The sequence below is a fragment of the Pyxicephalus adspersus genome, chromosome 5, assembly GCF_032062135.1.
Source record: "Pyxicephalus adspersus chromosome 5, UCB_Pads_2.0, whole genome shotgun sequence".
Taxonomy (NCBI): Eukaryota; Metazoa; Chordata; class Amphibia; order Anura; family Pyxicephalidae; genus Pyxicephalus; species Pyxicephalus adspersus.
The window spans coordinates 87588073-87600894 of record NC_092862.1 but is presented as its reverse complement, the minus strand read 5'-3'; the positions used below and the strand labels follow the sequence as shown (position 1 = coordinate 87600894).

At 43.1% G+C, this 12822-nt stretch overlaps 1 protein-coding gene across 1 annotated transcript in view; it reads left to right on the top strand.

The window, feature by feature from the left end:
• LOC140332072 (uncharacterized) overlaps window positions 1-6453 on the top strand; it is a 21764-nt gene extending 15311 nt beyond the window's left edge. Inside the window, exon 4 of the mRNA XM_072413370.1 lies at window positions 6092-6453. Coding sequence (XP_072269471.1) covers window positions 6092-6453 — 362 coding nt within the window. The remainder of the gene's footprint in view (window positions 1-6091) is intronic.
• The last annotated feature ends 6369 nt before the right edge of the window (window positions 6454-12822 follow it).

Sequence of the window (12822 nt, the reverse complement as noted above, 5' to 3'; positions counted from 1 at the left end):
TTAAATGTATTTTGACATACACACACAAGTGAAATCACTAAATTTTCCTTAATACATGTATTATACCATGTTATATGTATAATCCTTTTCTAAAATATTTGATTTCTCTAAAGCCAAACTAGAATTAAATTTTAATCAGGTCACACTCATACTATTGTGTGATAACATATTAGTAAGTGCTACTTAGTTTATATCCAGCTTGATAGAAATTAGTTTGCAGTGTTGCAACCAAAAGAAAAAGTATCAAAACAACAAGTGCAAAAACTGTAACTATAAATGAAGCAAGTTTGTGAATGAGTATAATGTAACATAAAAAAGTAGCATTTACACAAAAAAACATCAAGCACTAAAGATTCAAACTGACCTGTGATCGACTGGAGATGCACACAGAACAGGGAGCAGGTGTGCACTAATTAATTGCTATCACCTCACCATTGAGTTTAACATCTCCTTCTGAATCGCACAGCTGAAAATAATTCGCCTTAATTGGGGTATTGGGGATGACCGGCGCGTACTTACGCGCGTCAAGCGTATGCGCATTTGGTTGAAAAGTCAGGCATATTTTCTTTATATGATGTGTCTCTTACTTTGAAATCTCCCCTAAAAAAGCTTATACAGGGGAAGCACATTGGTAATGAGACCTGTACTGCAATGACTCATTGCCCCTGATTCATCAAGCAAAATCGGATTATCGGTCGCGCATTCGTATTAGCGATCCGGAATCGTGTTTTTTTACAGAAAAATAGAAATTTTTCTGTTTATTTTGATAGATAGCAAGTGGTATCAGAATAAATAATATGTATTTTTTTACAGAAATACAGAAATTTTTCTGTTTATTTTGTTAGATAGCAGGTGGTATCAGAATTAAATATCTGTATTTTTTTACGGAAATACAGACATTTTTCTGTTTACTTTGATAGATAGCAGGTGGTATCAGAATGAAATATCTGTATTTTTTTTACAGAAAAACAGAAATGTTTCTGTTTATTTTGATAGATAGCAAGTTGTATCAGAATGAAATATCTGTAGTTTTGTTTCACAGAAATACAGATTTTTTTCTGTTTATTGTGATAGCAAGTGGTATCAGAATGAAATATCTGTATTATTTTTACCTGAAATACAGAAGTTTTTCTGTTTATTTTGATAGATAGCAAGTGGTATCAGAATTAAATATCTGTATTTTTTTTTACAGAAACACAGACATTTTTCTGTTTATTTTTATAGATAGCAAATGGTATCAGAATTAAATATCTGTAGTTTTTTTACAGAAATACATACATTTTTCTGTTTCTTTTGATAGATTGCAAGAGTTAGCATAAATTATGATAACTCTTGCAATCTATCAAAATAAACAGAAAAATGTATGGATTTCTTTAAAAAAAATACAGATATTTCAATCTGATACCACTTGCTATCTATAAAAAAAATCCAAAAAAAATTCTATTTTTCTATAAAAAAATACAGATATTTAATGCAGGCTACAACTTGCTATCTATCTAAAAAGCCATAAAAATGTATGTGTTTCTCTCGAAAAAATACAGATATTTAATTATGATTCATAATTAAATATCAATTATTTTTTTGGAGAGAAATACAGTTTTTTTATTGCTATTTAGATAGATAGCAAGTGGGATTAGAATTCAATATCTGTATTTTATTTTTACAGAAATAAAGAAAATTTTATGGGTTTTTGGATAGATACTAAGTGCTATCAGAATGAAGTATCTGTATTTTTTATGGATAAATATAGACATTTTTCTGTCCTTTGTGATATATTACAAGAGGTATAATTTAGGATACCTCTTGCAATCTTTTACAAAAAACTAAAAATGTCTGTATTCCAAAACAAAAAATACAGATATTTTATTATGATAGCACTTAGATGCTTTTTAGGTATCTATCCTAAAACCCATAAAAAATTCATTATTTCTCTCTAAAAAATAGAGATATTTCATTCCGATCCCACTTTGCTATAAATCTCCAAAGCCTTAAAAATTTATATATTTCTCTACCAAAAATCTAGAGGGCCCTCCGCCTTCGAATCATGCTGTTACTGCTGCTGCCTGCCTAGTACCCAACCCTAGATGCCAATTACTAATGTCGTCCACACTCCGTCTCAGTGCTAAATGCCTCCTCTTCATGCTGTTACTGCTGCTGCCCAGTACCCAACTCTAGATGCCAGTTACTAATGCCGTCCACACTCCGTCGCAGGGCCCACCGCCTCCTTTTCTGCTTTTACTGATGCTGCCACCTGCCCAGTAACCAGCTCTAGATGCCAGTTACCAGTGCAGTTCCCGCTCCGTCTCAGAGCCCACCGCCTCCTCCTCCTGTTGTAAATGATGCTGCCGCCTGCCCAGTACCCTACTCTAGATGCCAGATACTAATGCCATCCACACTTTGTTCCAGAGCCCACCACCTCTTCCTCCTGCTGTTACTGCTGCCGCCTGCCCAGTACCAAGTACCCAGCTGTAGATGCCAGTTAACAAGGCTGATCATGCCGCATTTTAGAAAGGTACAGCTAGCAGATAGGAAAAGGCAGTCCCCTACACAGCAATGTCTCCACTAGCTACAGCTTCTACACTGTCCATATAGGTGACGGCCTCAACCACTAATGCCTTCCTTGCTCCGTGTCAGGGCCGACCGCCTCCTCCTCCCAGTAACCAGCTCTAGATGCCAGTAAACAATGCCATCCACACTTCTCAGGGCCCACCTCCTACTCCGCCTTCCTTTACTGATGCTGCCGCCCGCCCAGTACCCTACTCTAGATGCCAGATACTAATGCCGTCCACACTTTGTTCCAGAGCCCACCACCTCTTCCTCCTGCTGTTACTGCTGCCGCCTGCCCAGTACCCAGCTGTAGATGCCAGTTAACAAGGCTGTCCATGCCGCATTTTAGAAAGTAACAGCTACCAGATAAAAAAGGCAGTCCCCTACACAGCAATGTCTCCACTAGCTACAGCTTCTACACTGTCTATATAGGTGATTGCCTCAACCACTAATGCCGTCCTTGCTCCGTCTCAGGGCCCACCGCCTCCTTCTCCCAGGTCCCAGTTTTAGATGCCAGTTAACAATGCCATCCACACTTCTCAGGGCCCACCGCCTCCTCCTGCTTTCACTGATGCTGCCGCCTGCCCAGTACCCTACTCTAGATGCCAGTTACTAATGCCGTCCACACTACTCAGGGCCCACCACCTACTCTTCGTGCCATTACTGCTGCTGCCTGCCCACTGTCCAGTACCCAGCTCTAGATGCCAGGCCAGACTTAAGCTCAACAGGATTTTCTTTCCCCACCTATTCTGCCAAGCCCTGTTTCCTTTCATGTGCTTTCACAAAAATAGCAGGCCCTGAGACGGAGTGTGGAAGGCATTAGTAACTGGCATCTGGAGCTGGGTGTAGTGCATCTTTAATGACACCCCGAAGTGTGTAATCTGAAATTTGTGATTGAATGTAGAAGGCCACATCTTCTGCATCATCCATCAGTACCACGCTTTATCGGACTGAATTTCTGTGTATGTTACCCTGGAACTGGTAAGTGGGACAGCAGTCCCTCTGTATATATTGGGGGGGATGAGATGGGAAACACCGATATATTTAACGGGAACCGAGATGTCCTGGATGACCACATTGAGCCATGAAGTTATTGAGCTCAGCACACGTCTGGAGACTTCTCCACAACAAAAATGTGGCCATCCTGGGAGACTCCATTCAAAGATCCGTCAACAAGGATCTTGTGAATATACTGCAGAATGATGATTTTCGTACTGAGAAGCAGCTGAAAGGGAAGGGTGAGATGTCATTTGCAAACGACACGTTGGGGGATCTCTGGGTGAAATGCACAATGCCATAAATTACCGCCAAGTGCGTCATTACAGAACTGACCACCAACTTGTACGGTTCTATTTCCTGACCCGTGTTTCTTCGGTACATAGAGAGCATTCAAACATGGACCTAAGCCCGACATTGTCCTTATCAACTCGTGTATATAGGATGTTATCAGGTATCATGAGCAATCACTGTTTATTCGGCATACCGAGGTGCTGAGCCCCAAATGTCTGGTGATATGCAACATGTCCATGTCTGTTGGATTCAAAGCTGGTGAAATGCTAGAGTACCCAATTCCTAATGTGCACTGGGACATCATAGAAGGGAATTTCTACAGTGCCACACTGGCAGGTGTTCTTTCCCCGCTGATTCCGCCAAGCCCATTCCGTTTCATGTGGTATCGCTACATAGTAGGTAGGAACAAATTGAAATCTCGTTCATCCATTCATGTCTCCAATAGCTACAGCTTCGACACTGTCCATATAGGTGATGGCCTCAATCTCTAATGCCATCCTTGCTCCTTCTCCGGGCCCACCGCCTCCTCCTCATGCTGTAACTGATGCGGTCTGCCCAGTACCCAGCTCTGCATGCTAGTTACCAATGCTGTCCACGATCCGTCTCAGGTCCCACCGCCTCCTCCTCATGCTGTAACTGATGCCGTCTGCCCAGTACCCAGCTCTGCATGCTAGTTACCAATGCTGTCCACGATCCGTCCCAGGGCCCACCGCCTTCTCCTCCTCCTGCTGATGCCACTTGTCAGTACTCAATTCATAAATATGGCATTACAGCCATCTAGGTGGCATTGATGATGCACTACAGCCAGCTCTAGATGCCAGTTACCAATGCGGTCCCCGCTCCGTCTCAGTGCCCACCGCTTCCTCCTCCTGCTGCTGCCACCTGTCACTTGTAACCTAAAACAGAGCTGTGTAGCTGGCTCATTTTTGGACTGAAAGACCCCTCTCAGAGACCTCTGCCTGTACTCAGAAGCCTGTGTATGGCTTGTAACGGAGCAATGAAACCTGGTGGCAAATTTTTGGACCAGAGGAACCCCCTCGTGCCCCTCTCTGCCTCTACTCGGAGACCGTATAAAATCCGGCATGTTCCCTTGACCTCCCCATAAAATGGCCTTGCCAGCAACAGAAAAAAGACTTCCCTATTTTTTTTTTACTTGTACAGTGTTGTGCAATGCTGTCTTGACATGTCTTTTTAAATGTATTTATAGGCTGTAGAAGCTCTACACCGTTCCGAAAATCAACCCAAATTTTTCCCCCATTGATTTTAATGGAGTTCGAATTCGACATTCGATTACCCGAATAATTATGCATTATTCGAACGAATAGTGGTCGAATCGAATAGTGAGCTATTCGACCAACACTACCTACTATATATATATATATATATATATATATATATATATATATATTTTATTTTATTTTTTTTTCATACAGTGCAAAATTACATACATTCACACCCATGTAAAAAAAGGCCACTATGTTCTTCTTTTATATTTATTTTTCTTTTTTTCTGTACTTATAAAAAAGGGGAAACTTGTGAAGTTTCTAACTTCTAATAAAAAAACAATACAGTTACTATCAGAACAAATGTAAAAAAAACTAGAATACTAATTGTATTTATGAGACCTACAACATGCTGCTGACCTGAATAAATCTTACCGGTGACTTTTCACATCTATGGTCACCTGGTGTCAACTGAAGTCGAAAATCTTTTTTTGAAAAACATTATTTGAAATATTCCTGAAGACCAATTAAAATTTAACCAAAATGTAACCAACTGTTGGATTAGATTTGATTAAACTGTTGATTAAATCTGACTTAGTTTCATTTCAGGTTTATTAAGCCAAATTGAGATAAAAATTCAGGAAATGAAATCTGAACAAAAGTTTACTAAGCTGACTGCTTGGATAGCAAGGTAAACAACACCAGCAAGCTCATTACTATACAAAACAGTCAGCTACTGCCCTCTGTGTACATTAACTTGATTGCAGCCAATGTAAACATCTTGTAGTGAACCTGGCACGGTTTTCCAGCTGGAAGCATTTTCTGTCCCTGTTAACTACCAGCCCCTGCAAATGCTACCCACTGTATACTTAACCAGCCAGTTACCAGCCCAACATTTACACTAATTAATTTTAGTTGATTGTAATAAATTGATTAAGTTATTGTAATTTCTTTGCTAATATACATGCTACCAAAGGGTTGTCCAACTGTCTGAGCCAGGATCTGAATACATTTTATTAATTATCTAACAGACAGTACATTTGATAATGTGTGGCTTAAGAAGATGCAGAGACTTCCGGTTCCGGAGCAGCTTACAAAGGCTCGGTCATCTACCGAGGGGAAAACAGACCTGTACCTCAACTCAGTTAAACCGGTGGCTCTGGCAGACATGCCGGAACACGGATGGAACAATTCCTGGCTAAACTGCAGACACTGTGCCCTGTACAGCCTGCTCAGAAGAGATAGATACATTGTTGCTGCAGATAAACTGGCTGCTATACAAGAACACGAGGGATTTTTTTCTGCTTCTGATGCTTTACAACCAGGTGAGGAATTGGAGAAAATTGATGACTTAGAAAATAGAGCACGCAGGAATAATGATAGGAATTCCTGAGTCAGTAATAGTGTTGGTCGAATAGCTCACTATTCGATTCGTCAGCTATTTGCTCGAATAGACCAAAATTATTCGGGTGATCGAACGTCGAATTTGAACACCATTAAAGTCAATGGGTGAAAATTTTGGTTATTTTTCGGGACTGTGTAGAGCTTCTACAGCCTATAAATACATTTAAAAAGACATGTCAAGACTCCCCCAGCTCTGCATAACACTGTACAAGTCAAAAAATAAAGGCCTCTGAGTAGAGGCCGAGAGGGCACCTCTGGTCCAAAAATTAGCCACCAGGTTTCACCGCTCCGTTACAAGCCATAGACAGGCTTTAGAGAAAAGGCTGAGGGCCCTGAAGGGGGTCTTTCAGTCAAAAAATTACCCAGTTTCACAGCTCTTTTACAAGTTATGTAGGCCTCACAGGAGTGGGGACCGCATTGGTAACTGGCATCTAGAGCTGGGTGTAGTGCATAATTAATGTCACCCAGAAGTGTTTAATTTTAGTGAATTGAGCACTGATAGGCGGTAGCAGCAACAGCAGCAGGAGGAGGCAGTGGGACCTGAGACTGAGCGTGGACAGCATTGGTTCCTGCCATTATGAGCTGGGTGTAGTGCATTGTCAATGCCACCTAGAAGTCTGTAAAACAATTTTTAAGAATGGAGTACTGACAAGCAGCAGCAATGGCAGGAGAAGGAGGTGGTGGGCCCTGAGACAGAGTGGGGACTTGTATTGGTAACTGGCATCTAGAGCTGGGTACTGGGCAGGCAGCAGCAGTAACAGCATTAGGAGGAGGCGGTAGGCCCGGAGACGGAATGTGGATATCATTGGTAACTTGCATCTAGAACTAGGTACTGGGCAGGCAGCAGCAGTATCAGCATGAGGAAGAGGCGGTAGGCCCTGAGACAGTGCGTGGACAGCATTGGTAAATGGCATCTAGAGCTGGGTGTAGTGCATCGTCAATGCCACCTAGAAGTCTGTAATACCATTTTTAAGAATCGAGTACTGACAGGCGGTAGCAGCAACAGCAGGAGGAGAAGGCGGTGGGCCCTGGGACGGAGTGGGGAGCTCATTGGCAACTGGCATCTAGAGTTTGTACTGGGCAAGCAGCAGCAGTAATAGCATGAGAAGGAGGCGGTAGGCACTGAGACGGAGTGTGGACGACATTAGTAACTGGCATCTGGAGCTGGGTACTGGGCAGGCAGCAGCAGTAACAGCATGAAAAGGAGGCGGTGGTCCCTGAGACGGAGTGTAGAGGGCATTAGTAACTGGCATCTACAGCTGGGTACTGGGCAGGCAGCAGCAGTAACAGCATGAGGAGGAGGCGATAGGCCCTGAGACGGAGTGTGCACAGCATTAGTAACTGGCATCTAGGCCACTGAATCTGGCTGATTCATGGATGGGTGTCCCCCTACATTCGACCTCTGTCTTTTCCAACCCGCGTCTAGGAATCAGAGAAATGAAGACTTCACACTTTTTGAGAGATCTACACTTCATGCCACTTTATTTCCTTCTACCTCGAGGTGTCTTTTAATAAAGGCATGGCACTACTTGTTCTGGTAAAGTGGTCCAAAAACATTGTTTTGCACTTTTGCTTTGGGAGTGTCCTCTAAGCATTGACACTGACCTTGTTCATGAATTGAGCATCGAAAATTTGGTTTGGCCCAGAAAGTCCATCTCCAAATGGATCACCCCCCTGGAAAACCAGAAGGGCATTTATTTGTTCCCCTACATACCCATCTCCATCTGAAGGTTATTCAACAGTTACATGACTCCAAAACTGTTGGCCACCCAGGGATTAATTAATCTCTTGAATTAGTAAAACGGCATGTTTGGTGGCCCCACATGTCATTAGACGTTGAATCTTGTGTCTGGTCCTGTCCAGTTTGCGCCCAGAGTAAACTGTCTCGTTCCGCCCCCTCCGGCACTCTGCTCCCCTGCCCATTCCTGTGGCTCCATGGACCCACATATCCATGAACGGCATTATTAACTGGCATCTAGAGCTGGGTACTGGGCAGGCAGCAGCAGTAGCAGCATGAGGAGGAGGCGGTGGGCTCTAAGACGGAGTGTGCACAGCATTGGTAACTAGCATCTAGGGCTGGGTACTGGGCAGTGGGCAGGCAGCAGCAGTAACAGCAGGAGGAGTAAGCGGTGGGCCCTGAGACAGAGTGTGGACGGCCTTGATAACTGGCATCTAGAGCTAGGTACTGGGCAGGCAGCAGGAGTAAGGAGGAGGCCTTGGACCCTGGGACGGAGCAAGGACGGATTGGAGGTTGAGGCCATCACCTCTATGGACAGTGTAGAAGCTGTAGCTATAGGAGACATGAATGGATGAATGAGATTCACACTGTCCATACCTACTATCCAGAGAAACCAAATGAAAGGGAACAGGCTTGGCAGAATCAGCGGGGAAATACAGAAATTTTTCTGGCTTTGTGGATATATAGCAAGTGCTATTACAGTTAAATAATTGTATTTTTGTAGAGAAATACAGTAAGTTTGCTGACTTTGTGGATATAAAGCAAGAGCTATCACAGTTAAATATCTGTAATTTTTTTGGGAGAAATACAGACATTTTTCTGGATGTGGGGATATATAGCAGAGTGGGATCAGAATAAAATTTCTGTATTTTTTTGAGAGAAATATGGATATTTTTATGGCCTTTTGGAAAGATACCAAGTGCCATCAGAATTTTTCTGGCTTTTGTGATAGATTGCAAGAGGTATCAAAAATTATGATACCTCTTGCAATCGATCAGAAAAGCCATAAAAATGTCTGTATTTATTGATAAAAAATACAGATATTTCATTCTGACCCCCCTTGCTATCTATCCAAAAACCCAGACAAATGTCTTTATTTCTGTCAAATAAATACAGATATTTCATTCTGATCCCCCTTGCTTTTAAAAAAGGCAGAAAAATGTCTGAATTTCTCTCCAAAAAATAAAGATCTTTAATTCTGATACCTCTTCCAATCTATCACAAAAGCCAGAAATATTTCTATATTTCTCTAAAAAAATACAGATATTTCATTCTGATACTACTTGCTATACATCCAAAAGGACAGAAACATTTCTGTATTTCTCTCCAAAGAAACAAAGATATTTAACTGATAGCACTTGGTATATATCCACAAAGCCAGAAAAATGTCTATATTTCTCAGAAGAAATTACAGATATTTTATTCTGATCCCACTTGCTATCTATCAAAAAAGACATAACCATTTCTGTAAAAAAAATACTAATATTTAATTAAAAATTATACCTCATGTAATCTATCACAAAAGCCAAAAAAATTCTGTATTAAAAAAAAAATACAGATATTTCATTCTGATACCACTTGCTATCTATCCAAAAGGACAGAAAAATTTCTGTATTTCTCTACAAAAAATACAGATATTTAATTATAAATCATAGCTCCGTTACAAGTGATATAGGCCTCAAAGTAGATGGAGACAGAGGGCCCTGAGGGAGGTCCTCTGTAAAAAAAAATAGCCAGTTACACAGGTACAATGCAAGTTTTAGGCCTCAGAGACAGAGTAGAGGGCCATGAGGAGGAGGAGTAGAAGGAGATGCAGAAGGTTGTGAAAGTGCTCTTCCCATCAAGATGTCATCAGGCTGTGCAGTAGTTGCCGACTAATCAGTTCACTCTGCAGAGGGGGTGTTGAAGTCATTGCCGATCCAAGCCTTATTCATTTTAATAAAAGTGATTTGGTCAACATTTTCTGCTGTGAGGTGAATCCGCTTGTCACTGATTACGCCCCCAGCTGCACTGAACGCTCTTTCAGATAACACACTTGCTGCTGGGCAGGCAAGGATCTGAATGGCATGTTCTGCCAGCTCCGGACACTGCTCAAGCTTGGATACCCAGTAGCGCAGTGGGTCCTTACTTAGCAGGTTGCATATGTCCTATGTAGAGCTCAGGTATTCCTGCACCATGACTGAGTAGCGCTGCTGACTGTCATTGGCAATTGCTGCATAACTGGCGACTTGCTTCCGCTGAAAAAAAGCTTGCATAGTTTGGCTTAGACGACCTCTACTGCTGCTGCCACCCATGCCGCTTAAGGTAGTTGTTTGGCTGCCATGGCTAGTGGAACTGCCATAGGGTCCCTTACAAGTACTTCTTGGTAGTGCTGCATTTTAGGTGCCCTGTATTGGGGCAAGATGAGTTTTTGTATCTCAGGCTTGTAACGCGGATCAAGTAATATAGCAATCAAATAGTTGTCAGTCTTTGTTTTTCTGTGTTGTTTGCATGGATCTTTGGCTATGCACTCCTGCACGAAGGCTGTCATGTGGCTCAAACTTCCCACAGCTGAGGTAATTCTGAACCCCCACTCCTGTGGGTCGAACAGCAGCACAGGGTCATCCACCTCCTCCTTTGTCTGGTCTTGCCATTCACGGAGCATGTCGCCTTGTATTTGGGTGGATGGATGCCATGTACCCTCCATATCCTCCTTTGCCCCTTCCTCCCCTTCTCCCATGCCTGCAACGTCCTCCTCAGCCTCTTCCACCTCCTCCTCTTCCTGAATTTGTGGTGCACTATGCCTAGTAGACACGCATGTCTGAGATGATGTTTGAAACGTCATCTCTTGCTGTAGCGTCCGCTCTGTTTCGTGTCCGAGATCCACCATCATCTGTTCCAGCAGGCATATGATGGGGATGGTGTCACTGACACAGGCCTGATCCCTGCTGATCATTCTGGTCGACTCTTCAAAAGGTGACAATACAGTGCTCAGCCAGGCAAGGTACGTATGTGAGTTTCCCACAACGCAGGGCTGCCAGCAGATTGGCCCTGTTGTCACACACGACCTTGCCTGGCCGTTGGGAGCTAGCCATATATCCTCCTGTTCCCGCAGGGCACTTAGAATGGTTGCGCCTGTGTGGCTGAGGGAACCCAGGCTTCGCAACCTCAGGACTGCATGGCAACGTCTGAACTGTGCACTGAAATAGCAAACTGCAGGTTGTTGCTGGCGGTGAACAGATGATGCCTACTGGGAGGTGCTGGGTCTCCATGGCAAAGTGTCCCTGGAGGAAGAGGTTGAGGCACACAAGTCAAAAGAGAAGGTGGACGTGGAGGTCGAGGAGGAGATTGCATGGCGATGTGCTCTGGGCGGAGGTAGGTATGCAGACTTTGCTGCAGCTGCATCTTCCCCTGCTGCCACCAAAGTTACTAAGTGACCTGGATAGTCGGTTTATAGTCGGTTGATGGTATTGGGGATACAGTGTCTTAATGGCTTTGGGTAAGTATGCATACTAACTCACTATTCTAGACATAAATTATTGCTGTGCTAGTTGCTATGGAAAAACATCCACAGAGGCATGTTAGCAAATATATGTGTCACAGATTCCCAAATATGTGTCACAGACAAGTGCAGGTCACCTGTGCCTCCTTGTTTACCTTCCTTGGCTGCAGTAGAGGTAGTAGAGTACATGACCCAGCCTGGGTCAAGTGATTGTACCCCCTTTTCTTCCCAGTCCCAGACACAGGCCTCACAGGTGTCCCAAACAGTCCATGATACACCTGTTCCCCCTACTTCTTTATCCTCAGCTGGAAGGTCTTGGGCAGCCAAGGAAGATAAACAAGAAGGAGGCAATGATTTATGTCTAGAATAGTGAGTTAGTATGCATACTTTCCCAAGGCCATTAAGACACTGTGAGGCTGATTCATCAAGCAAAATCGGAAGCTCGCTCGCGCATTACAGAGAGCAGGTGTGCGCTAATTAATTGCTATGATCTCACCAGTGATAGCTTAACAGATCCTCCTTAATCGCGCAGCTGAAATCTAATTGCCTTAATTGGCAGATTCGCGACCCCTATTGCTCATTATTATCAAGGCAGGAATCCGGCTGGCAGTGAGGCGGCCAGTGTACGAGTGCACTCGACTCCGGACCGCGGGAAACCGGCTCGCTGGACGGGCGAAAGTACGCGTGACCAGCGAGCGTGGATTTCATTGATAAATTAGGCCCTGTGAAACGCGTTGGGTATTAAAAGCTGCGGGCAACAACTGACCGTCATATCGCTCATTTGCGTCAGCATACAGCCACTCAGCTTTACTTGGATATTGGGATACTCATGTACAGTAGGTACTTTATGTCTAGAGATCATGAGATAACTGATCACTAAACAAACTAAAAGTTTGTTGGGACTGTTAATAACTACTCTGCTTTATTGCAAAACACTTATTTGGCTATGTGTATGTAACTATTTTGAATTATTTGCTGATTACAAGTAGTGTTGGTGTTCGAATTTGGGTTGTCCTTATATTCGACCCGAATATGGCTGTTCGAATTCAGATAGACCCGACCCGAAAAACACGGGATTCGACTGCAAAAATTCGGGAAAAAAAAGTTTTAAAAAAAATAAAACATATTCTTAAATTAAT